Raw genomic sequence first — 23464 nt, forward strand, 5'->3', positions numbered from 1 at the left:
TTCCTTTCATTCTTCCCCCACCCCACTGAGCAAGAGACTTAAAGTGGGAACAGCATTGGAGGGTGGTTGTTGTCACCTGATTTTATTTTTTAATATTGCTTAATTGTTCAAGATATTGCTGAAGATTGAAAGTAATATTTGGGTTTTGACCTGGGGAATGGGAGTTTAGTGTAGACTGTGACCACTGCAGAATGTACAGTGTAAAGCCAGGTGATTCTGTTGTCTGTCTCTTGAGGAAAGTCTAAGCACACAGTACTACCCACAGAGTGAAATCTGGAGAGAAGGTACTGGATTTTGGAGGGACCCTGGTTTCTTCATGTGTTCTGTCCCACCCTGTCTGGCTATTTGCAGCCCCTGTCATGGGGCTCACAAGTCGGTTTTGTTTCTTTCCTGTAAAGGATCACAGCATATCACTTCCTGAGCTGTTCTGTGCATTACCTTTTTTGTCTCTCCTATGTGTTCTCCTGTCCTCTAAACCACATAGTATAATTCTACTCTTCCTCTTTTCCCCTCATCTGCAATACTCTTGTTCTGCTTCTTTGTCTCTCCTTTTTTATGTCCTCCTCAATCCTGTTCTGTTTTTCCCAGCACTGAATCTAGGTGCTCCTTCTAGCAGGTAAATGTGGTTTAATTTCCGTATAGTCAGGTAGAGGCTCTTGATTCTGTCCCCAGCTTTCTACTGGAGGCTGAACAAGTCCAGCTCTGCAGCTAGTTTCCAGCTTGCTTTGGTTCTTTTTATTTCAGTTTTACACACTGCTTAGATCAAGTTGTATTACTAAGTTGAACTTTTTTCCTTACTTTTTTTTTCAAATACTGTTAAGTTATCTCTGGTTTAAAGCTGAGAAATGGTGCTTATAGGAGCTCTTGAGTGTGGGGGTTATTGGCCTTGGAACTGAAGTTCATTTCTCTGAAACTTGAACCAGTGCTCATTTTATTGAGAAAGTCAGGAATTTCTTGTATGGTGACTCTTAATGTAATTACTTTGTTTTTAGTATTTATTGATCCTACATGTAGTCTGTTGGAAACTGAGGAAATGCCAGGAGCAACCACAATTCAGAAGGAACTGCATCAGCTTACTGAATCCTGGGGAGCATCAAGCACAGCATCACTAGAGGTGATTCTCCTCCTCTACTCAAGTGTGGCCTCACCTTGAGCACTGTGTGCAGTTTTGGGTGCCACAGTGTAAGATTCTGTGATTTACAGTGCAGTTTTAATGGCTAGCAGTCAGATGATAGGTTACTAGCCTAAAAAAGCATCCAGCATTTTTCAGTGAACACTGAGACTGCTTCCTTCATTCTCTCAGTGGATAGAGAAGTGTTGCACACATTTGTCTTCCTTCGTAACCTCTGGCTTCAGAAGCAGACCGGTTGTGTCTCACTTGTGCCCATTAACTGAGCCATTTGCTTATGTAACTGTGATGGTAGTTCAGGATGTTCAAGTGTACCGGGCAGCTTGTGATGGGTTGAAGCCGGAAGAGGATTCCTTGTGGAAGTACATGGTACTTGCCATTAGAGCCTTCCCCCTGCCCTAGTTCCCATTCCTTATGGCTGTTACAGTAAGGCTGATGTGTTCTACAGTCAAGCAGGTGGCTGGAAAGGAGAGATACTGGTAAAGTTGCAGTGTTGCAGCAATCTTCTCCCCACCTCAATTGCTTTCAATTAATACCTTCTTCTGAAAGAAAATCTTGTTAGTATCACCGTAATAATTTCAGTCTTTACTTCCAGTTCAGGAGGGGAGAAATGTTGTCAGATCCTAACAGGTCTGTTTATTTTTGTCTGGGAATGCCATAACATTTCTTAAACTGACTTAAAGTGACTGGAATTGAGTTGGTAATGGAGAAACAACCTTGTTATTTATCTTTGATCACTCTGAAGCAATCCCAAGTGCTCCAACAGCCTTCTGCTATTTGTTTAGAGCTCCTAAAAATGCAGGAAGTGGGGGGGAGTTGCTTGCATATCTTACATTTTTGACTAGCAACTGCCTTGTTAGTTGAGAGTTCTCTATGTGTTATTGTTTGTGTAGGATCAAGCAAATACATCTGTTGGAGCTAACTCCAGTTCAAAATACAATTTAAGGAAACTGATGGGAGTACAAAGAAATGAGACCGTGGTGTTCAGTGTGATTGTGGTGCAGAGGTGGTGTAGCTGATAGGAAGTCTTTGTGTGTGTCATGACAAGGCAGAGCGTTCCACAGACCTTTTCCTCATGGAGGACAAGGTGTGAAGGTGCTTGCCTGAAAGCCTGACTGGTCTGTGGCAAAGCCTAGTGCTGCTCATCATTTGAAGTGAGCATTTTGGTTCAGCTCACTACAGGACACGGTTCAGAAGTAACTTTTTTTTGAAAGCAAAACCACATAGTCACCTCAGTTAGCTGGAGGGGAATCAATGAGTAAGTAGTGTCAGAAAAAAAGATTATTTTCCTTGTCCTTGGCCTGGAAAGGGATGAAGAGAAGTTTCTTTCTCTGAACAACTTCCTAGAAGAAACAACAGATTGTTTTTTCTTCTCTGTGCTGGGGGAATTTTATCCCCTATAATGCAGAGAGATAAACATGTATACTTCTTTCCTTATTGGCTTAGTTCAACTGGCAAGACACATGTCCTTTGGAGAAGCATTCCACACAAATATGACTGGGATAAGTCTGTGCAGGTGGGTTTGTTCCTTTTTGTTCTAGGCCAGAGAGGAGGATGCTGAAATCATAAAAATGCAAGATGGTGAAAGTCCACCTGAGATGAAAAGTTATTTTGTGGAACAAGTTGACGAGGCTTATCCAAGCAGTGGCAGAATTTGGGGAAATACTAGTTTAACACTTGTTTGGGTTAGGAATCTAAATGTCTGGTATGCGTAGTAACAACAACGCTGATTGAGGGAGAGCTTCTGGAGGTGGAAGGAAAGTATAGGAGCTCTGATATCCTGCTGGGTGCTGTAAGTCTGAGAGATCACATTACATGCTGAGACTAGGTTTTGGTAGAAGGGAGCACAGCCTTGGGCAGTCTTAGTTGTGGTGTGGATTAGGATTTTTTTTTTTCCCAAATTGTCTGATTGAATGTGCATGCAGAGAGAGAAAAGAGACAGAAGACAGTGCTCATGCAAATAAACAGAAGTAGACACATAGCTGCTTGTTGAGAAGGGACAGTAATTCAAGGAGAATGGTGATTATCAACTGATCCAGAGGTATGGAACAAATAGGATGACTTCAGGTTTATATAGGAGGAAGAAGACAGTGAAAAAGTTTAAAATGAACTGAAGGAGTTACAGGCAATGAATATAAAAGCTTTCTGTGAGTGTAAAGAATACAGGAATATGGTATTTGCATATAGGGCAGAATTTAAGCATTTTGTGGGATTGCTTTGAGTTGTGTGGGGGGTTTTTTTGGGGGGGGATTGTTGTTTGGGTTGTTTTGTTGTTTTATTTTTTGTTATTTTTTTCTTTGAGGGTTGCGGGAACATTCTTTGAGGACCTGGGTAAAGTATCTTTTGCACATCAATTTTTAACTGGTAGATTTGGGATAAGGAAAAAACCTCTATTCCCAATTGCAAAAACAGATCCAAGTTTTGCTCTGTGGAAGCTGACAAAATAGTTTAAATGATTAATCCAATTACATTGCTTGCTCACTGTAGACCTTAAAATGCTAGTACAAATTTTTAGACAGTTTTCCTGTGGCCCAGCAGTTGATGCTGGTCTCTTGGAGGAAAGCATTCTGAAACCTGGAATGGAATAAACATTTTGTGGACATATCTGGAGTATCTCTCTGTCATGATGAAAGAGCACAAGAATAGGTCAGGCATGTATGGTATTTTCCGTGGGTTGTCTTCCAAATTTGAGCTATTTGTCACTCAGGAATTTTAGGAGTTTAAGTGTTTTCTATTTGGAAACGCTCTGTTCAGCCTCCATTAAATGCATGCTATGGATGCTAGAAATTTGTGTCTTGTGGTTAGGAATTCCATGGGCGTGGTTACGTGTAGTGTGCGTAATCATGTTCTGTGTTTGTCTGCCACATGCTACTTTATACCGAGTGACATAAGGGCTTCTGAGAAAAGCCATTTAATGCAAGGCCTGGTATAAAAAGAAGTAGCTAAAACTGGTCGTAACTCTGCAGAGGAACAATATTAGGAAGTTTTTGATGTTGTAGTGAAGTCCTAGTAAAAGGAAAGGAGGAGAGTATTCTAGGAAAGGAGAGTGCAGTGAGTGGGATTCTAACTCAAGTACTTCATGAACAAGATCATATAACGTGCTGAGTAGCAGCCCTGAATATTTCTGATTACCCAAGAAATCCCTTCTGGACAACTACTTAGAGTGGGAAAAAAACCAGTCTGAAAGCAAATGAACTCTACTGAGTGATGGTATGGCACGTGGAAAGTTACAGGAAAACAGTGTTGAAGTGTAAGAAATGATGGGCATTTGAAAGGCATCAGGTGGTGATAGGTCTTGTGCTTCATTGCTGTAGTCTGTTGCTGCTTTCTGCACATTACCAGCTTCCAGAGGAAGTGTTCACTTCATGTCTTCTGGCCTTCTTGGTGGAGTGGCTGTGAGGGTGGTAAGGAGTCTCCACTGCTCTCCCCAGTTGCATTTATAAAGGATCCTCTCCCAGCTCCAATGCCTTCTCTCTCTCTCTCAGCATGAGCAAGGAGTGGATTTGGTCAGTTTGAATTCCATTTCTATCTATAGTGATCTGGGGGGGGACAGTGAAGCAAGGGGGAACAAAAAAAAAAAACCAGATGCTGTGCATGCTTTGAGAAAGCTTGGTGGCCTCCAAATACTTCAGTTGCCTGCAGATTCTTGATAGGATCAAACCATTGTGTGTTATCACCCAGCACAAGGTCAAAAAATTTCCATGGTAGCTTCTAAACTGAAAGTAATGCTTCGGGTAACAAAAGAAGTTACCCTTTCTTCTATGTTCAACTATAGAATATTGTGTGGGCTTTGGTTGTTCTTTGTTTTGCTTTATTTTGAAGTTTAAGAGTAATTAGAGATGCTTTATGTAAAAACTCAGCATAAATCTGGGCCAGCAAAGCTTTTCTGCTTGGTTTTGTGTTGGTATGCTTCATATGTGTCTCATAGTTACACATATATTGGAAAGTTAATGGAAGTTCTCAAAATGTGAATGTGAGACTGAGTTTTTAAAAGTGACAATTTGTACATTTAAGAGTTAAAGGAACTAAACAGGACTGTGAGTGCTGTGCATGGGGACAATTCTTGAGTGTCTCACTCTTGTCACACCTTGGTTTATTAGTACATCTGCCTTTTAATTAGGTAAGCAATCATGTGATGATCTCTGCAGTCATGAAGACTAGAAGAATAAGCTATTTTTATTCTATGTAAATTCTTAGCATGAATTAATTCATCATGCATGCACAACTGGGATCCTTCAAATATTGTGTTTTTAAATCTGGTACTTGATTCATTTCTGTTGACTTCAGATTTGCATCTTGCTTTCTGTAGTTTATGTTGTGAGTTTGTGCCTCAAGCTCGCTAAGTAGTAAGCACTGGATTTCTGTAGGCATTTAAGCTGCCCTACCAGTTTCACCTGTCAAGTATAAGGAAAATTTAGAGAAGGGATGTTCAGGCAGCTGAATAAACCAGTTTCTTGCTTTTAATTACACACCTGGTTTGACATGATTAGGTTTTTCTAATCAAAAATACAATTAAAACCTCCCATGTTATATCAAACATGCAGCGGAAATTGAGTTTATTTTTAGCCTGTGCCAATGGCTGGTTGCTGAATGTATCTGAATACTTTGGAATTTTATGCATCTTATTCACAGACTGGTGGCATGAAATAAATGTTAGTTTACTTTCAAGTAAACTTCACTTGATACTTCTGTATCACTAGGAAAATTTATTCTGTCACTTATGAAATTGTCTTTTATCTTCCCAAAGGAGTTTTCTTTCTTTGTCCTTCCAGTTCTCTTCTCCCCTCCCACTGAAAAGGGAGTGAGCAACCAGCTAGGTGGTGCTTAGCTGCCTGCCAGGGATAACTCACCACAAGCTACCCTCAAATGCTGGATAAATTCAAAGGCATATGTGTTGAAAAGAGAGTAATTTAATCTACTACAGTTTTATTGACACACTGTCTTAGATTGCAAAGTGAAACACTTTTGAAAACTTGCCATTATAAAACTGATGGCCTGTCATCTGGAATGCCATGCGCAACACTGATCGCTGTTTTTTACTCAAGTAAGGAGTGTTTAGTGATTCCTTATGAGATGAAAAGTCTTTCTGTAGAAAGTAATGAATGATAGAAAAAAAATACTGTTTGGAGCATGCTTCCTTTACCTCATAATGTGCTAGGCAGGCACTCAGTGAAATGGAATGCAAGTCACAAATCTGAAAATAATCGTAATAAATGTTTTAATTCCATGTCTAGTAAGTAATACTTACATTCATGCTTCTTGTGTTGTTTAAGCAAAGTAGCCAGAGAGAGTTTTAATATTTGTAGAGAATGTGTATACTACCTGAAGATGGTTTTAGGATCAGTTGCAAGAGTTTAGAGAAGGATGTGAATTTTAGCCCTTCTGCTGTAGTTTCTTGCCCCCACGCTGCCTTTAAAGCACTTGGAGTGTGATCAGCTGAGACAGGAATCTAAAGTGCACTCTGGGTCTGACCCATTACAAGGATTTATTTCAACTATTTTGTACCTTATATTTCTAATGCGTGTGGGTTTTGGTTTGGAGAGCAGCCAGCTGACTTTTTTGTCTCTTGAACAGAAACCACAAGGTCCTGGCGTTTCATGCCCGTTTGGTGGCTACAGCTATTTTTCTAGATGAGCATTTCTCTCAAGTCTGAAGTCTAAAGCCATATTTTCCAAACTTTATTTTACTAGAAGGTCACTGTCAGTCTTCACAATTTCTGCCACTGGTATTGACCCTAACTAAAATTTGAAGATCTGCTCTCCACTGTCCCCTTTAAAATGATCAGTACTCTCCAGAACACAGTTCAGGAGCTGTCTCTCAAAAGCTTGAAAAATTATACGTGGAGGCCATTGATTAGGTACAACAGGTTTCATCCAGTGTGGTTGAGTGATGGTATATTCTTGAGGAAGTATTTCTGCACTGACATAGATCAGTCTGTTGTGTTCTACACGCAGGGACACACAATTGCATCGGAGGTGCCAATGGGTGCTGGTAACCCATGTCTTTGCAAGTTAAAGGAAATGCATTTGATTGAATGGTAACAGCTTTGTAAAACGGGTAAATTCTGTTCAATTTCCATTGGAAAAAAGATTTAATGCAATGAAACTGCCTCTCATTTGTCTCACTAATATGCTTCATTAAGAATGTATTTTTTTGCTGCTTTCTCCTGGAAACTGGACAGAGCTTCATGTCCTGATATCCAGAACAGCTGTTTCTGAAAGCTGTGTTCTTTGTTTTCTAGAAGATGTGATGTTCAATGTCATCTTATGTCCTTTTTGCCACAAAGGAGGATAATTTTATCTGTTAGTGCTGTAGGAAGTGGCTGACTGATTTGGTGAAGTATTTGTCCTCCCTAGGTAAGATGAAAAATTAAATGTGGATCTCGTGTTTGGATTTTACCAGAAAACCTGACATGTTGGAAGGCCAAACTAATTATTTGGCAAAAGTACAGTTTAGCTTAACTTTCTCCCAATGCAATGAATTCTATGAACATGTGGCTGAAATTTTTTAGTCTTGGGTATTGAGGGGAAAAAACTGTGATCTTTCAGGGTGTGTATGTTGTGGTAAGCAAATACTTTGAAGTGATATTTCAAATCCATTCTACTTGGCGTATTTCCACTGTTGTACCCAGTAGTCTGCTTGATTGTTTGGAATTGCTCTGAATCTCTAAGGTATATTACACATACCTTACATACCATACATACATTACACTTGGCTAAAATGAGCTGAACTACAGTGTTAGGCTGAGGGAAAAATAAAGCCAGCTAACTAGTTTTGAGAAGTATAATACTGGATATTCAGGGCTGACCAGCCTCTCCACTTTCAGGGAATACCTTTGCATTGCTTTTTTGAGGTGCTTCTCAGTCTCTTCAGTCTCTTTATTGCTCTAAAATATTGGAAACTACACTGGTGTAAGGAAGCATTTTTAACTTACTGAGACTATGCCAGTTTCTAGTCTGATGTTAGAAAAGTGATGTAAGAGTTATTTAGGGACATAGCCCTGAATTTCTTACTGAATCGGGAATGACCTGATTTACAGAAATAAATTATTTATTATGCATTGCTTAAATACTTGTGGCTGCAGTACTAAATATATATCAATAATATTGTTACAAATACTTACTGTCCTTAGAAATAGGTCAGGTGAGTAAAAGAAATGAGGACATTAAGGGCTACAGTTCTGTTTAATCTGTCTAGGTAATAAGACTGCTTTGAGAATTTTTACAATCTGGAATAATTTTCAGTCTTTTTCCCTGGAGCTCAACATTTGCAAACTTGAGCATGTGTTTTGGTGTCTCCCTGAGTTGCTACTTGCCCAATTTAGGATGCTCAAGCAAATTATCTTCTCTGGTATTTTATTAAGCTACACACTGAATACACCTTGCAGTGTGTGTTGGCAGCTTCTGTACTGTTTCTTAGTGTTGTATAGCCCACACTTTCATATTCTTCACTTTTGAAAGTTGCTTGCTGAATCAACTTTCTGATTGCTATAAAAAGCTAAACCTTTTCTGGTCTACAAATCTTAGGTATATAAGTAACCTGAAAAGAAAGCCCTTAACAGTCACAATTTGGAAGTATATCCCCTGCTCAGCGACATGAGTTTCTAGGTGGTAACCGTTGTGAAACATATTTCAATTCTCTTAGTTTTAAAACAGAGGGATCAAGAGATAATGGATGGATGCAAACAAAATAGATTTTAAATAATAGTAAACATTGTATGTTTCAATAAAATACCAACTTTGTCCAGTGTAGTGGATTGCAGGCATAAGAGTGCTGTGTATTTTGGAGTCGATGAGAAATTTTCTCCTGGGGAACTGATTTTGTCGAAAAATGCTGATGTGATTCAGTTAAAAGGCTCTGTGGGAATCCTGGCAAAACTCTTGATGGAATTGATAACCCGCCTTGGTGCCTTCCTGCTGTGCTGGAGCTGCCGGCTCCTGGCAGGCACACGGGGGCTGCGCCATGTGGGGCTCCTGCTCCCCGCTCCCCTCCCAGGCTGTGGGGCCACACACCCTCCCTCTGCCTGGGGGTGAGGAAGAAGCTGTTCCGAAACTCCTGCTTTGGAATCAGCAGGAGTCTATTAGCCGGGAGAAAAGAGCTGGGTTTGGTTTTTGTTTTTCTGAAGACCGAGGTGGTCTCCAAATCACTTTCTTGGAACCAGCTTTTTCTTTTTATTGCCATAATTTGGGGGTGAAAAGAAGGTGGGGGCAAAAAGAGGTTTCAGAGGGAATGCTTTGGAGGGTGAGATTTCTGATTTACAGCAGGCACTAGTAGGGACTGAAGGAGGGGGCTGAAGGGCTGCATGCACAGATGGTGATAGACCATGCTGTACCAGTCTGGGAAAATGATTAATCAATACTACAGGGACTTATTCTAGCACTAAGTTCTTTTAATTTGGCCTTATGTTTCTCTGCTCAGGAGTTCTGTAAGAGAATGTTCTAAATGCGATGCTGATTCAGGATCATGATGGTTTTTGAAAGCAATAAAAACAGTTCTTTGCGTTTTAGCTGAATCTCGATGCAAATGGCAGTGAAGAGAACAAATGTTCTACCCATGTTTCTAATTGCAAGTTGCATAAATAGGACTTGGATTTTAATGAAGGGGACTTGGGATACTAATACTGAGGAGTAGCAAATGATAAGTGATCAGGATATTTAATGCACTTGTGTTGCTGTAGGTAACCTTCATTCTGACACTTCCCAAATTTTGAGAGTTTGCATTTCCAACTTTATTGATCTCTTAAAAGAAGCCCTATAACTTCACAAGTCTTGTTTTTAGCAACATTAAAAGGAAAAAAAATTACACCAGTGTAATTAATTAATGCCATTGGAACTTTTAGGTTCCTGATGCATTTCTTTGCTTCATGAGTTACTGGAGGATGTTGTCATCATTTATGGAGGATCAGTGCTGCAGGAAGAAAATGTTTTCCAGTGACCACAAGACTGCTTATCTCTTCTTTAATGTTAGTCATCTTCCTCCTGCTTGGCTTTTCCTCCTTGTCCTGTTCCACTCCCTCACATAAGTCAAGATTTTGCTAACCTGGTTGCTTTTAATCCTTACTGCTTTGGAGTTTTCTGCCTAAGCTAGAACCTCTTCCTGCTCTGTGCTGGGCTCTATTGCTGCTCTTAGGCACTTCCTTCCCGCAATGTTCCTTGTCCAAAGCAAGCCACCTTTTCTCCTAATCATAGCTTGAAAACTTCCTGTTCAGGATGTACTCCCAGTACTTCCCCAAGTGTTGGGAAACAGTTCTCCCTTCAAGGTGGTTCATCACATCTTTTTTTTTCCTGCCCTCAGCCTCAGCTCTTCAGTCTGTCCTCCCTCTGTCTTGCTTGTCTAATTCCCACCAACCTGCTGATAGCAATTCCCTCTCCCAGTATACACATGCTTTCCCCAGTAAGTTCTTAAAGTTTGTCCTGACCCTCTCCTCCCATTTCTCCTTCATGCCCAACCTCTTTCCTGACTCTCTTCATTCTCCTTTCTGTCCCCATCATCTGTCTCCCACCTTTGAAGTATTTCAGTTTCTTCTGCCACTGTGGATATCAGTGGTGAAGTGACTGAGGTTGCTGGAAAGATAGACCTGAACTATCTGTGGGGACTCAACCTCAATCCAGCAGGAGCTATACTTTGTGGAAAAATAGCCTTGAGCCAAAGAACACTTGTTTCCTGCATTGAAATGGCTCGTGACTGGATCTAATGTGTGTGGGAGGTTGGAGCACACCTCTGAAATCCTCAGAGATTTTAGATTCTTAAAAATATTTACTCTCTTGTTGTAAATATGTATATTGGAGGCAGGGAGAAGGACACTGAGGGGACAGACAGGTTCTTTCAGGGATCTTTGGCAGAATGACGATGGCACTAAATCATAGGGACAATTAAAGAGTTATTTTCTTAACAATATTATGATTAGTATAGCACAGAATTTATTATTAGAATGGCACATGAGTTCTACAAGCAGAATCAATATTGTGCAATTTATAAGTAGCATAATACAGAATTTATAATAGAACTTCAGTTATAATTTCTAATCACTTTTGCAGATTAAGACGAATCTTTAATACATGTTTTACTGTATCAATACAACAGTCATAATCTAGACTCGATATCTGTATGAAAGAATACAAGTCACACCTTCCATCCTTGGAGAATGGAGAGGACTTCCCAGGCACTGGTGGGTCCCCGGTCTCAGTGTCCAGCAGCAGCTCTGGTCCAAGACCCCCATTTGGACTGGTAACTGCTCAGTTTATACACAGTGCTCTGGGTGCTGTTACCCATCCGTGTTCTGTGACCAGGCCAGCACCACCTCCTGGTGGCCATGTGCCCTTGGGACCTTGAGGGTTGGCAAGGGAAGGAATAGTCAGCTGGGTGCCCACGGACCTTGAGGCCAGTGGGGAGGGGAAGAAGAAATCTCTTCTGTTGGTCAACTGGGTTGGCAGGACCTTCAGTATCTGGTAATGAGGGGAAAGAGAAAAAATGTACGACCCACTCAGTCACAGGGAATGACTGCATGCCTGGTAACGTGGTGCTGGTTGTGCTAACCACGTTTCCAGGGCTTGGGAGCAGGGGGTACCCGTCACAGAACAACCCTATGAACAGTTGGTTTCAGTGTGAACAATTAATTTGAAAAAGACATAAGCAACAGAGGGCTGGTTTACAGTGGAATGGTTTTGAGCATGTTGACAATAATAGGTGCTCCCAGGCTCCCTCTTAATACCAATGATGGTATTATTAACAATTAAGGATGTTTTATGCTGGAAGAATGAGCTACAGGTGATTGAATACCATGGTGTTAACTTGTGGGATGGGAAAAAGTTACTTAGATTAATAAAAAGATACATTAAAAAAGAATGCAATGTGTAAACCAAAGTCACCTAAGGCTGAATATCAAGATTGTAAAGTAGTACGCTATAGAATGTTCTTTCAAGGAATTAATAAAAATTCCCTTTTTTTTAAATGTTTGTGTTGACCAATGAAATGCACAAATATCCTGTAAAGAGGCACTTTCACATTAATGAGAGGAAGATAGTGAAGCAAAATACTCCTTTAATTTGTATCTTCTGAAAGATCATATGTTTGAGTTCTAGAAATGCAATAGATAGTGTAACCTGAAGTGGTGTTCACAAAGCTACTTGAAACAGACTGCTACCTTGCACTGTCATGCTTAAGTAGGACATAGAGCCCCTAAATACCCATGGAAATTTAAATGCAAGGAACAAAAACTAGGCTCTGATCCAAAGCCAGCTGAAGCTGATTAAAAGACTGCTTTTGGCTACTGAGTGCTCTGGCTTAAGCCACTTGCAAGCTAGAATTGAGTTTCAGGTGTTCAGACAGACTTGTCAGGTTTGTTAAGTTGGTGGGTTTAATCTTCTGATCTGTGTTCGAGGTACTGTCCGTGATTATAGGAGATATCCCAGTGTGTACAGTGCCTGAAGCCTTAAATATTTTCACTATTGAGTTCTAAAAATAGTAGATAATATTCAATACCTTAACTACACTTAATCACCAGATCATGTATTACTCTTTTTTTATGGCTTGTCACTATACGCAGTTAAATGACAGGTATACCTAGAGATGATCTACTTACTTGTGTAAGATATACCTACAATTACAGTAGAGGTGAGGAAAATACCTTTACTTTATGTAGTGTGCAGTTCTTGATTTGGCTAGTTTTAATGTGCTCCTCCATTCTTCCCATCCTGTTAGTTATCTGAACTTTTCAAGCAAGGAAACAGAAGAGAGTAATATGTTTTTCATACAAGATGTATCTGTAGAGTTACAAATATAGGTTAAAGTGAGTGGTGATGGTCTGCCTGACTCAGATGACTGTTTTGTTTCACTTGTTTGCATGCTTATCTTCTGTTTTAGAAATAGAAAATGAAATACTTACATTTTATCGTAATGGTTTTTTGAGTGCAGTCCAAGTTAGTTCCTTCACTTAATTTCACTTGGCATGTTTCCCCACTTATGTTCAGGCCAGCCTGTAACATTAAAGCTGTATGTGGTTACTAGCTATCTGTGAGCCGTGTCTCCAGTTTCTTCCAATTGAGTGAAGTTTGAAAGTCACTTTTGGAACTGAGTGAAGATTTCGTTCTAAATGTTAAAAGAAGTGTAGAGCTTGTTCTCTCTTCTAGCTGAGCTCCTTTCCTCATATACTATTCAGCAATAAAAATTTCCTCAGTACAAAAAAGGTTTTGAAAAACTCTGGCCTACAATTCTGTAAAGCATCCTGAAGAGTGGGTTTTAGCACTTGAGGGTTAAAATGTTTGCATCAGTTTGGGGGGATAAATTGGAAATTGTTTTAACTCATTTCTTTTGTATTTGGCTTCTAGGTTCCAGCAAGATGTGGAGTGACAGTCCGAGACAGCCTAAAAAAAGCGCTGATGATGAGAGGACTTATTCCAGAATGCTGTGCTGTTTACAGAATACAAGATGGGTATGGTTTGTGTAGGGTGCTTTTTTGCTCTTAGACTCTCTTACTGGAGCTACCCAAGATGGCGAGTTGTATCCAGAAGCTGTTTACAAAGTTCAGAATTATGTGATACTTTGCACTAAACAGTTTGCACATCGCAGACGTGTTGAAAAGAATGTCTAACTCCTAGGAAAAGGCTCAGAGAAAGGAAAAATAATATGAGATTATGGCAAAACACTCATTAATCAAACTCAGGCTAACGAAACAAGTATTAGATAGGTTGTGTTAACGTCTTGGTTTTGTTTCATTTGTCCATAATGCATTCTTAACTAAAGACAGAGTTCCCTTGGGAGGAAAAGAGAAAGAGTCTTCAGCCCTAAAAATTTGTGTATTATCTTCATGTACACAATTAGCCATCTCTGTGGAACTCTTACACAACAGGTACCTTCACAAACACTCTATCTGATCAAAAAGGCATCTGCCACGTTGGAAACAAGGAATTGGCCGCTACTGGAGCTGGTTGAAAAAGTGCATGTCCTTCATGCAGTTTGTCCAGGGAAGATGTGTTTTGTTTGCTATGTACTGAGCCTAAAGTCTTGCTTCTGAAGTTTCCTGCAGGTAGACTGTGTGGCAACCCCCCACAGTGCAACTTTTTAGCTGTCTCCCAGCTTTGGCAAGAGACATGCAAGGGCCTGTGTGCTGATGCTAATGAGAGGCTTATTTGCACTTTAGAGAGAAGAAGCCCATTGGCTGGGACACAGACATTTCCTGGCTCACGGGAGAGGAGTTGCATGTGGAAGTTTTGGAGAATGTGCCACTTACGACACACAATTTCGTATGTACTGGGTTTTGTGAGATGTTGAGTGGGGTTACATCAGCTTCGTACTTTCAAATTCAAATTACCAACTTGGAATATTTTGCATCTGTGGGATGTGGTGGGAGTTGCAAAAGAAGTTTTTAATCACAGTAGCTTAAGTGAATTAGATAGAATTGTATTTGAAATAAGTGATGTTAGAGTACTTGATCACCCTTAAAACTTTCACATTTGGTTGGAATACACCCTCTAAAATCTATAAATGTAGGGGGTTTAAATCAGCACTGCATTGCAGAGCTGTAATAATAATCTACTATTTTTGTATTGCTGTATCTATAAAATGTATTCTGGGCCTCCCTGCTGGCTCTGCAGCAGCAATTAACTAATGAACTAACTATTCCCAGAGCGGTGCTGACATCATCAATGATGCAGTGCACAAATATGTTTTGACCTGATAAGGCACCAAGTAAATGGAAGCTGCTAAACAGAATCTGTCTAAATGTTTCCAGCTACATACAAAATCCTGGAAATAATGTTTGTCACATCAGGAAGAAAGACCTTCTATTTCAGTTTAAAACAGCAAAATTCTATCTGCAAGCTGAGTCAACCTGTTTAGCTCAAACAAGCTGTTTGGGCTATGGCTAGTCAAGTGTACTCTAGTAGGCTTAACATTTTGTATATCCCTCTGAAATTCTGATTATTACATGTAATAATAGAACTAAGAATGTGTTTTTAGGGTAGGTATTGCTAAATTTGAAAATTAACTAAATCATTTCCCCCCTATAATTTGGGGATGATGCATGATCACTTTTCTGTGATTCTAAATGTTTCTGAGTTTCAGTAGTCAAAATTACAACTCTATGTGTAACTGTACACTGAAGCCCTGTATATATATATATATACACACACATATATATATGCCAGAGTGTATTTCCAGTCCTGTGAGTATTGGATAGAAATGTTCTTTGGCTTCTGGAAAAATCAGAATATGAAACAATATTTCAGCAGCTTTTGTTTTTATAGGTTGTATCCAAATAAATTCTGAATGTTTATGTCTAACATGATAATAGTGAAGTTTTGCTTCAGGTTTTTTGCTCTTATTCTTACTGCTAGTGAAGTAAGCATTAATTCCAAGAAACAGTTGGAAAAAGTTTTAATGCATGAGAACTGTTTAAAAAGGAGACAACCTTTTGTGTAAATCTGTTTGATACATAAAACTGTAGCTCCAGCATGACAAAAGAGGCTTGTAATTACACCTGAGGGAGGTAAGAGCAAATAGCCTATCTTGGGCTTACAGAAGGACTCTAGGTAATTGTGACTGTTTTTGACAATGTAGGTACGAAAAACGTTCTTCACGTTAGCGTTCTGCGACTTCTGTCGAAAGCTGCTTTTCCAGGGATTCCGGTGCCAGACCTGTGGCTACAAATTTCACCAGCGCTGTAGTACAGAAGTGCCACTGATGTGTGTTAATTATGACCAACTTGAGTAAGTAATCACAATTGATTTTCAAGTTGAACCTTTTAATAAGTGTACAGCTGTCAGTGATTTCTTGTGTTAAATCTGTAATTCAGGAAGTCAGAGGAGGTGCCTGAAAAAAAAAAAACAGGAGTTCAACTGTTCTTGTGAGACTGCTTAATTCATACTCTTTCTGTGCCAGCTCAGACAACCAGTTCATATTTCTTTGCTGGTCTATGAAGTGGTTTTTTTTGAAGCATGAATAGGGTTGCTGAGTACTTGACTGTATCAGACAGACTTCTCATTGTTCGCAGTTGTTATTATTAATCAAAACTGGTTCTTTATTATGTGATCGCTAGGCCCCTGTTTAAAATTTAGCTGTGGGTTTATTCTCTACAACCTTAGAAAGTGTTAAGAGACACTGGTTGATTATAGTGAAATTGCAGTTGCTTTTACAATAATTGAAAATAAATCTGCTAGCAAGATTAATGCCTAGGTAAGAAACATGAAAGAGAATGTCCCAAACAGTCCAGTGTTCTTGGATTGAGTTACTGATCTATTTGTGTAAGTCTTTGATGTAGGTTTAGGATCTGGTGTAAACTGGCTCTGTTCTATTTGATTAGTTTCAGCAGAGGCTATTAAGTCTTTTAAATAGACTTTTGTGTAAGGAATAATTTAAAATGCTATTTTTCTCCCCAAGAATGAATTTAATTTCAGTTTATTTTGGTATTTGTAACTGTTTCTGCTGGCATCTCTGGAGTTTGTTCTCAGGGTATAAGTTTATGTACTCACAGATACAAGTTGTGCATTCTTGAAGAACCAGATGTTTGCAATTCCAGCTAAAAAATTTAAAAATTAATTCCACAAAGTTTATATTTCAGGCATGATCTTTTGATCCTTTGTGAAGTAAATAATACTTCTAACAAATCTTGCAGATTTAGTGTGTTAGTGTAATCTTTACTGTAAAATTTAGAATTTAATCAATGAGGTTTTGGGGTTTGGGGTCTTTTTTGAAATCTTTGAGTATTATATTGTGAAACTTCTGGGTTTTGCACAAGTTAGGTTGTTCTTGTTTTGTTCTTGCCTCACAGTTTGCTGTTTGTCTCCAAGTTCTTTGAACACCACCCCATACCACCGGAGGAGGCCTCCTTAGGAGAGACCACCCCAGCATCTGGATCATACCCCTCAGTGCCCCCCTCAGATTCTGTTGGGTATGACCTTATTCGTGCTGTTTAATAACATAACATTTCAGTACTGTGCTAAGAAACACTCAAATACTGCTTTGCAACTCTGCATTTTTGTAATCTGGCTTCTCATGCAGGTATATCCACCTATGCTTAACCTAAAAAAGTGAATGTTTTCATTCACATGAATTCTGTAAATTAGTAATGAGCCTAAGTTAAATGTGTGTGTAACTGTCTGTAGAATTGGGGCATTACCTGTTAAACTGATTTCTTCTACATGATACCTTAGACCTGGTCTAAACTGGAAAGATTTTATACTTAAAATTAATATAAACCAAAATTATATTCTCACAGATTCTCTTAGTTTGTTATCAAACTACAATTTATATGCCTTGAAGTGTCATACCTCAGTTTCAAAATAAACCACATTGCTATCAGGCTGATGTGAACAGGTGCCAGTTTCAGGTTCATAACACTGCTTTAGTAGCTTTTCCACATACACTGCTCTAGTATCCTCCAGACCAGCTGTCTTCTTCCTCTTCGTGTTGGGGCATACCAATAGCAATTGTTTGCTGCAGCTCCAGGTTTTGTAAAAGCAGACCTCTAAAACTGACCATACCCCTGTATTTCCAACAAAGATTCTGGACCCTTTCTCCTCGAAGAGATAAGAGACCATATTTAGATTATGTTCCCAGTAGCAAAGAGATCAATGACACCATCCACCATTAGGTAGTTGAACAAATCTCCAGGGAAGAGTAACTCAGGCATGTATATCACACTCAAGAAATCTGATGCATATTTATTAAGAGCACCAAATACAGAAGCCTTCAGAAAACCATTCCCAGGACATGTGTGCTGTGTGGAGTTGAGCTGAATGTGGCAGAAATGCTCTCCTGGAATCGTGAACATTGTTCCTAAACTAAAGCAGAAACACACTGGAAGCTATGCAGGCACTTCTAGACTCTCAACCAGAAGATAAATTCTCTGGACAGCCAAGACTGTTTTATGGAAGATCAAATACAATGTCTCCCAGGAAAACAGATTGACAGTCCTGCAGAGGATACCTCACTTGGTAAGTACAGAGATTATGTTCTTATTTGTTCTATTTTGTGCAGATTCAAGTGAATTCAAAAGTACTTCTTCAAGGTAATGAATGTTGCCTTTAGATCCTGCGGATATTAGTACACCAGAGTGTGGACAAGGCTGCTTGTCAAGTCTTTGTCAGGGTACAGCCAAAATTGTAGCTGGGCTAAAACTATTAATTCATGAAGAAACTTGTTCATACCAATTGTGTTAAATGCTAGTGGATGTCAAAGGCACTATATAGCCCTAATCCTGATATTCTGAATTGTCGTGCTTTTCAATTGCCTTAGCCTCACATTACCAGCTTGTGAGGTTACAACAATATGGATTGTCTTGATACATGCACTACTTCAGGCAGTCTTAGTTTTGTGAAGTGAAAACAGAAAGAAAAAACTTGAGACCGAAGCTGGTTAATGCCATATATGTATAAAAATGTTAATATTTAAATATACTTGCTAGTTGCTGTTTAGGAGCTTTTCCCATGTTGCATCTAGAAGTGTTTGTAATTGCAGAAGCTGTAAAAGGTTTCTAGTTTTCTCCTTTCTGTTTTGCTGTACATTTTGTTACACAAACCAAAAAAGGGCATACATCATGCCTGCAAAGCCATGTTCATTTTGAAAATGGTTTATGATTATCAGCTGGTGTTCATATGTAATATGCATGTTAGTCATACAGTTTTCCCCAAGCATCTGTGTATGTAGTATTTCCTTTCCAGAAGTAGCTCAGATGTTACTGAATGCGCATATAGCACTGTCCATACATCTTTCCAGTTATCTTTCTTGCCTTTCTTTAATAATACTTCTCTGCTTTTTAAAAACATAATTGAGGAAATGTTAATCTAGCTGAATTTAAAAAGCTTGCCTTTTCTATAAAAATGTATACTCACCTGTGGTTTTGTTCAAGATGACTGCTACAATATGGGAAAACAGCTCAACTGGAATAAAAAAAAGGCTGACATATGAGCTTATCTTGTCCAGGAGGAGAATACAAGATTGAAATTTGAGAGTTGAAGAATGGGATGGAAAATATGAGGAACTAGCACTTTAATAACTCTCCCTAGATTAATAATTGTTCCTTTGATTTCTCTGTTCTCCTAGCATCTTTGATGGCACAGCTCACAGAGGAGGGGATGTTACTAATCGTTTGGTAAACCTGAGGAAAGAGAAGGCAATCATCCCTCTTCATCTCTAGCCTTGTGAAGGGATCCCAGCAGGAGGCAAAGTGCCCAAAAGAAGGAAGTTTGTGTTGCAAGACAAGTTGGAGAGCAAAGGCGTGTGTGACATGCTGATGCACTGTCAAGAGATCAAATGGAAAAGTTTGAAAGAGAAAGGAACATAAAGGAAAAGACCATTGGACATGATGCAAAAGCTGCTAAACATGCTGGAGAACTGTTTCACTTTGCTCATGTGTAACATCCTAAAGCAAGCCTTTCATTCTTCCAACTGTGAGCCATAGGCAGTTCCTCCAGGTTTTCCACCCCAAGATGAGGGAGCACATATGGTCCCATTTCACATTTCTGAACCCCTTATAAAAATGTGTCCGGCCTCCACGTTAGGTTTTGTGTCCCATTTTGCTTCTTTCCATTTGCACTATCCTGTTGTGCCAAAACAGCCATTTGAGTTACAATCTGCAGTTAACTGGAAAGAAGAGAAGTGTAGGTCTCCCTACTGAGAGCCATTTGTAATAAAATTGAAGTAAGCAAACTGTATATCATACATTGTATTTGTTTCGTTCGTTGCACTGTCATGAAGTTTCTTCTCCATCTTGGCTTGTAAAATATGAGCACAGAATTTCTGTCAACCCAGTTCCCTCAATCTCAGATACATGAAAAAGAGAGAAATAAGCAAGTTGGCAACATCTTGGCTCTTTGAAAAACAACATTTCCCAATATGCTTCATCTTCTAAGTTGGAGGAAGAAAAGGGGAATGTCTGGTGCACCATTCTTGGAAGCTTGCCAGTCCTTGCCTTTGAGCAGGCTCCAGCTTGTGATTAAACACCTCTGCTTTCCTTTCTGTCTTCCAAATGTTCACTGATCATTCTGCTTCAGCCAAAGATACTTGAATGTCTAGAAAACTTCTGAAAAGCCAAGGAAGCAAAGAATACAGTCTTACGATATTACATTTTATACTACAATGCCATTTAGATCCTGTGGTGTGTAAGTTAGCAAAAGCTTTGTGTTTTAATTCATAAAACAATGAACTTTTTCCCCTAAAGGTTCTGGCACCAGGCCTTTTCCAGGCTTCTCCCTGTAAATGTTCCCAAAGTTCCTAAAATATGCAACTTGATATGCATTCTTGCTGCACAGAAAAGGTTTGGTATCAGAATCTTTAGAAAACCCTTTCAGTCCATACAACAGGTGAGGGAAGCCTCTTGCTCTCCAAAACTTTTTTTGCAAAAACATGCTAGTGACCTGGAGCTGGTTGGAAGGACTAACAGCAACAGTGTGGGTCTCTTGATAACCCCTGGTATGTGAAGCTATCAGGAATTTTAGGTTCATCAGCTTTGATATGTGCCCAAAGGCCACTATAAATAAGTGCACCGCATTGTGATCATCCTGGCAGCTGTTTTTCACCTACAAGCCAACATGGATGAAAACAAGTTATCCTGGTGTAAAAATCTGCACTAATGTGTGAGGTAATGGCTGTTACAGAGCTGTCCCCTGATGCTTCTAGACTGACTTCAAAGGGTGCTGCAAGAATGATTTTTACCTTGTAGTTCCAAATTGGTACTGCTGTCCATTTCTCCAAATCAGCGTTTGATTTGGGATTATTGAGTATTTCCAGGCTGCAGGGATGAGGAAAGAAAAAAATTACAGTGTTTTCTGGCAATGTCTGTGTAGTACCTCAGTAATTAAATCAGCAGCTGTTTGGCCTCCACAGTTTAAATTTACCAGCTTGCTACTATAGCTGAAATACCATTGTATCCCAGATCCTTAGCAGTCTTTAGAAACTACTTGGAACTGGAAGTGCACTGTGTTCTTCATTAACAGCAGTAACAAAAACCAAATCCAGTCTGATGTTAACACTCTGGTGTAAAGAAAAAAAAATTAAAACCTTGATGCGCATTTTAGCTTGCAGTAGGTTTGGTTTGGATATGAGTGTGCAGCCTGCCAGGTAAATAGTGTGTGCAACACTGAGCCCCGTGGCTAAACTAAGGTGGACTTGTTCAGGCTGTGAGGAAGATAAAGAAATCTCAGTCCAGGAGAGATGCTGTCATTTTAAAAAGGAACTGGTACATGCCTTATAATTGAAGCTAGGTGAATGTGAATTTTCAGTTCAAGCATTTGCTCAACTACAGCAAAATAAAAATGCAGTCAACAAAAACTTGAATCCCAAATATACCTATCGTAAGAAAAATTTCAAGAAAAATCTTTCCTGAGTAGACCAGCTCTTAAACACTTGAGAAACATCACATTGGTGAGTAAAGGACATTGAGGAAAATCTGTATTAAAATTTTCTTTTGCATTTGTAAAGTGAACTAATTTATATCATTGCAAGTTCTAAAATGAAGTAGACATACTGAATATGATTTTAAAAAAATGTTTGTTTATATGTAACATAACGTGCAGATACTTTCCTGAGTTACCTTACTGTTTCTTGTGGACCCAGTTTTGTGGAATAGTAAATCTGTGGACACATGGGCACTTGCTGTACTTGGTAAAGGGTATAAAAATTTTACATCTTATCAGTTATCCTTGTTTCCTGATAAAACATCTTTCTGTTTTGCCTGATAAAAAGGGAAGGAGCAATGTGCTAATCACAAACATATGGTCCAAGGTAAAAAGCATGTTCTGTCATACTGCCTGGAAAGGTTATAACATATTAGATTGAGATTTGATAACTATCAGCTTGTTGCCTCAGAAGCAGAGAATCGTTTGTTAAAAGAATGCCCACATCTAGGAGGCTGGGAGAAAGTGATTCATCTACTTACTTGTAAAAGGTCTCCTTTACCAAGGTGGCTGTAAACCATTCACAAAGGCCACAGGAACAACAGAAGCTGAGCTCCTGATATTCAAACTGCATGTTCCTTTAAGTCAGTTATTTTTTGGGATTTTATTTGATCTTTATTTTTGGAGAGGTTGGGTTTTTACTTGTTGGGGGTTTTTTGTGTGTTTGGTTTTTCTTGGGTTTTTTGGGGGGATTGGGGTTTTTTTTTTGTTGTTTCTTGGGGTTTTTTTGCAGTGTGTTTTGTCAGCACTGTGCTTCCATAGCCTAAGAACTAGTTTTGGAACTGGCCTGGAATAGACAGTGTCACCCTTTTCCAGATGGTGAGATCTGGCCCTTTGAGCTCCAGTGTCACTTCTACTCTTCTCGAGTCGTTACAATTTAGGAATACTGTAAGAAGGGCCTTTTGGTAGCTCAGAGGATCACTGCATTCTTTGTGGTGACGTGTTCTAGATAGGTCAAGATCTTGATGCAGATCAAGATCCAGCTTTTACCACACATGGGCAGAAACTGAGCTTGTGATCTCAGTAGGCTGTCTTAGCTAGCAAACCCCTTGTCTCTTTTACTTCACTAGTTATCTTTTTCAGGAGAAATTTCCATTTAGCAGAAATAACCTACTTTTTTTCAAAGTGTCTCAAGGACACCCATTAATAAAATCATTATGGAGCACATGGCTAACGGCTTATGAGGTTCCCATCTCCAGATTCTTTGTTGTCTAAAGCCCAGAGACACTCCAAGTAATAGCTTAGAGACTGGGGAAAAAAAAAAAATTCTTTACCAGCCTGTAATTATTTTCTAAAGATCTGGACTTCCCCCAGTAAGAATTTAATTGTTAGAAAAAGCTATTCAAGTTGTTTTTAAACATGGTATGATGTAGCATGCTATCTGTGTTAGCAACATGATGGACATGATGACCTGTGACCAGAAATACAGAAGTAGCAGATGACCATTTATGACTCAAAGGAGGATGTAATTGAAACAATATTGCCTCAATCTGGTTTTCTCTCCGTCGGCTTACTCATGATCACAGAATATCTGATGGCTTCTGTTTTTGTCATGTGGCAGAGCTCAGATGGTGTGTCACAGTCACTCCTGGTGCAATGTTCTGATGGATGTTGTTATATATTTCCCTTAGTTTCCTTGTTACCTGAGAGCTCTCAGGAAGTTTAAGCAGGAGTTACCTATGCCAGCAGTGACAGTACTGGCCTGGTTGAGACACTTTTTAGACTTTTGTTCTGATTCTTTTGTGTAGCATTTGACACGCTTTAATATGAAAATAGAGTGCCTTTAAATGTCAGTCAGGTCCTGCATTTGGATCTGTGCGGTGTCCCATGTCTTGATGTGTGTTCTAGTTGCATGATTTACATACAAAAACATTCAGAAGTTCAGAACTTCCTCACCTACAATATTTTACCTGAAGGCACTTGGGTAGCAGTGAATGAAGACTTC

General features: G+C 39.3%; 1 protein-coding gene across 1 annotated transcript in view; it reads left to right on the forward strand.

The window, feature by feature from the left end:
- The window catches only part of BRAF (B-Raf proto-oncogene, serine/threonine kinase), a 64051-nt gene that overhangs the window by 12739 nt on the left and 27848 nt on the right, over positions 1-23464 (forward strand). Inside the window, exons 3-6 of the mRNA XM_017745779.1 lie at positions 13456-13559; positions 14268-14370; positions 15686-15834; positions 16896-17015. Of these exons, the coding sequence (XP_017601268.1) occupies positions 13456-13559; positions 14268-14370; positions 15686-15834; positions 16896-17015 (476 nt within the window). The remainder of the gene's footprint in view (positions 1-13455; positions 13560-14267; positions 14371-15685; positions 15835-16895; positions 17016-23464) is intronic.

This window comes from Corvus brachyrhynchos, unplaced genomic scaffold (assembly GCF_000691975.1).
Source record: "Corvus brachyrhynchos isolate BGI_N302 unplaced genomic scaffold, ASM69197v1 scaffold209, whole genome shotgun sequence".
In the NCBI taxonomy this organism is placed as follows: Eukaryota; Metazoa; Chordata; class Aves; order Passeriformes; family Corvidae; genus Corvus; species Corvus brachyrhynchos.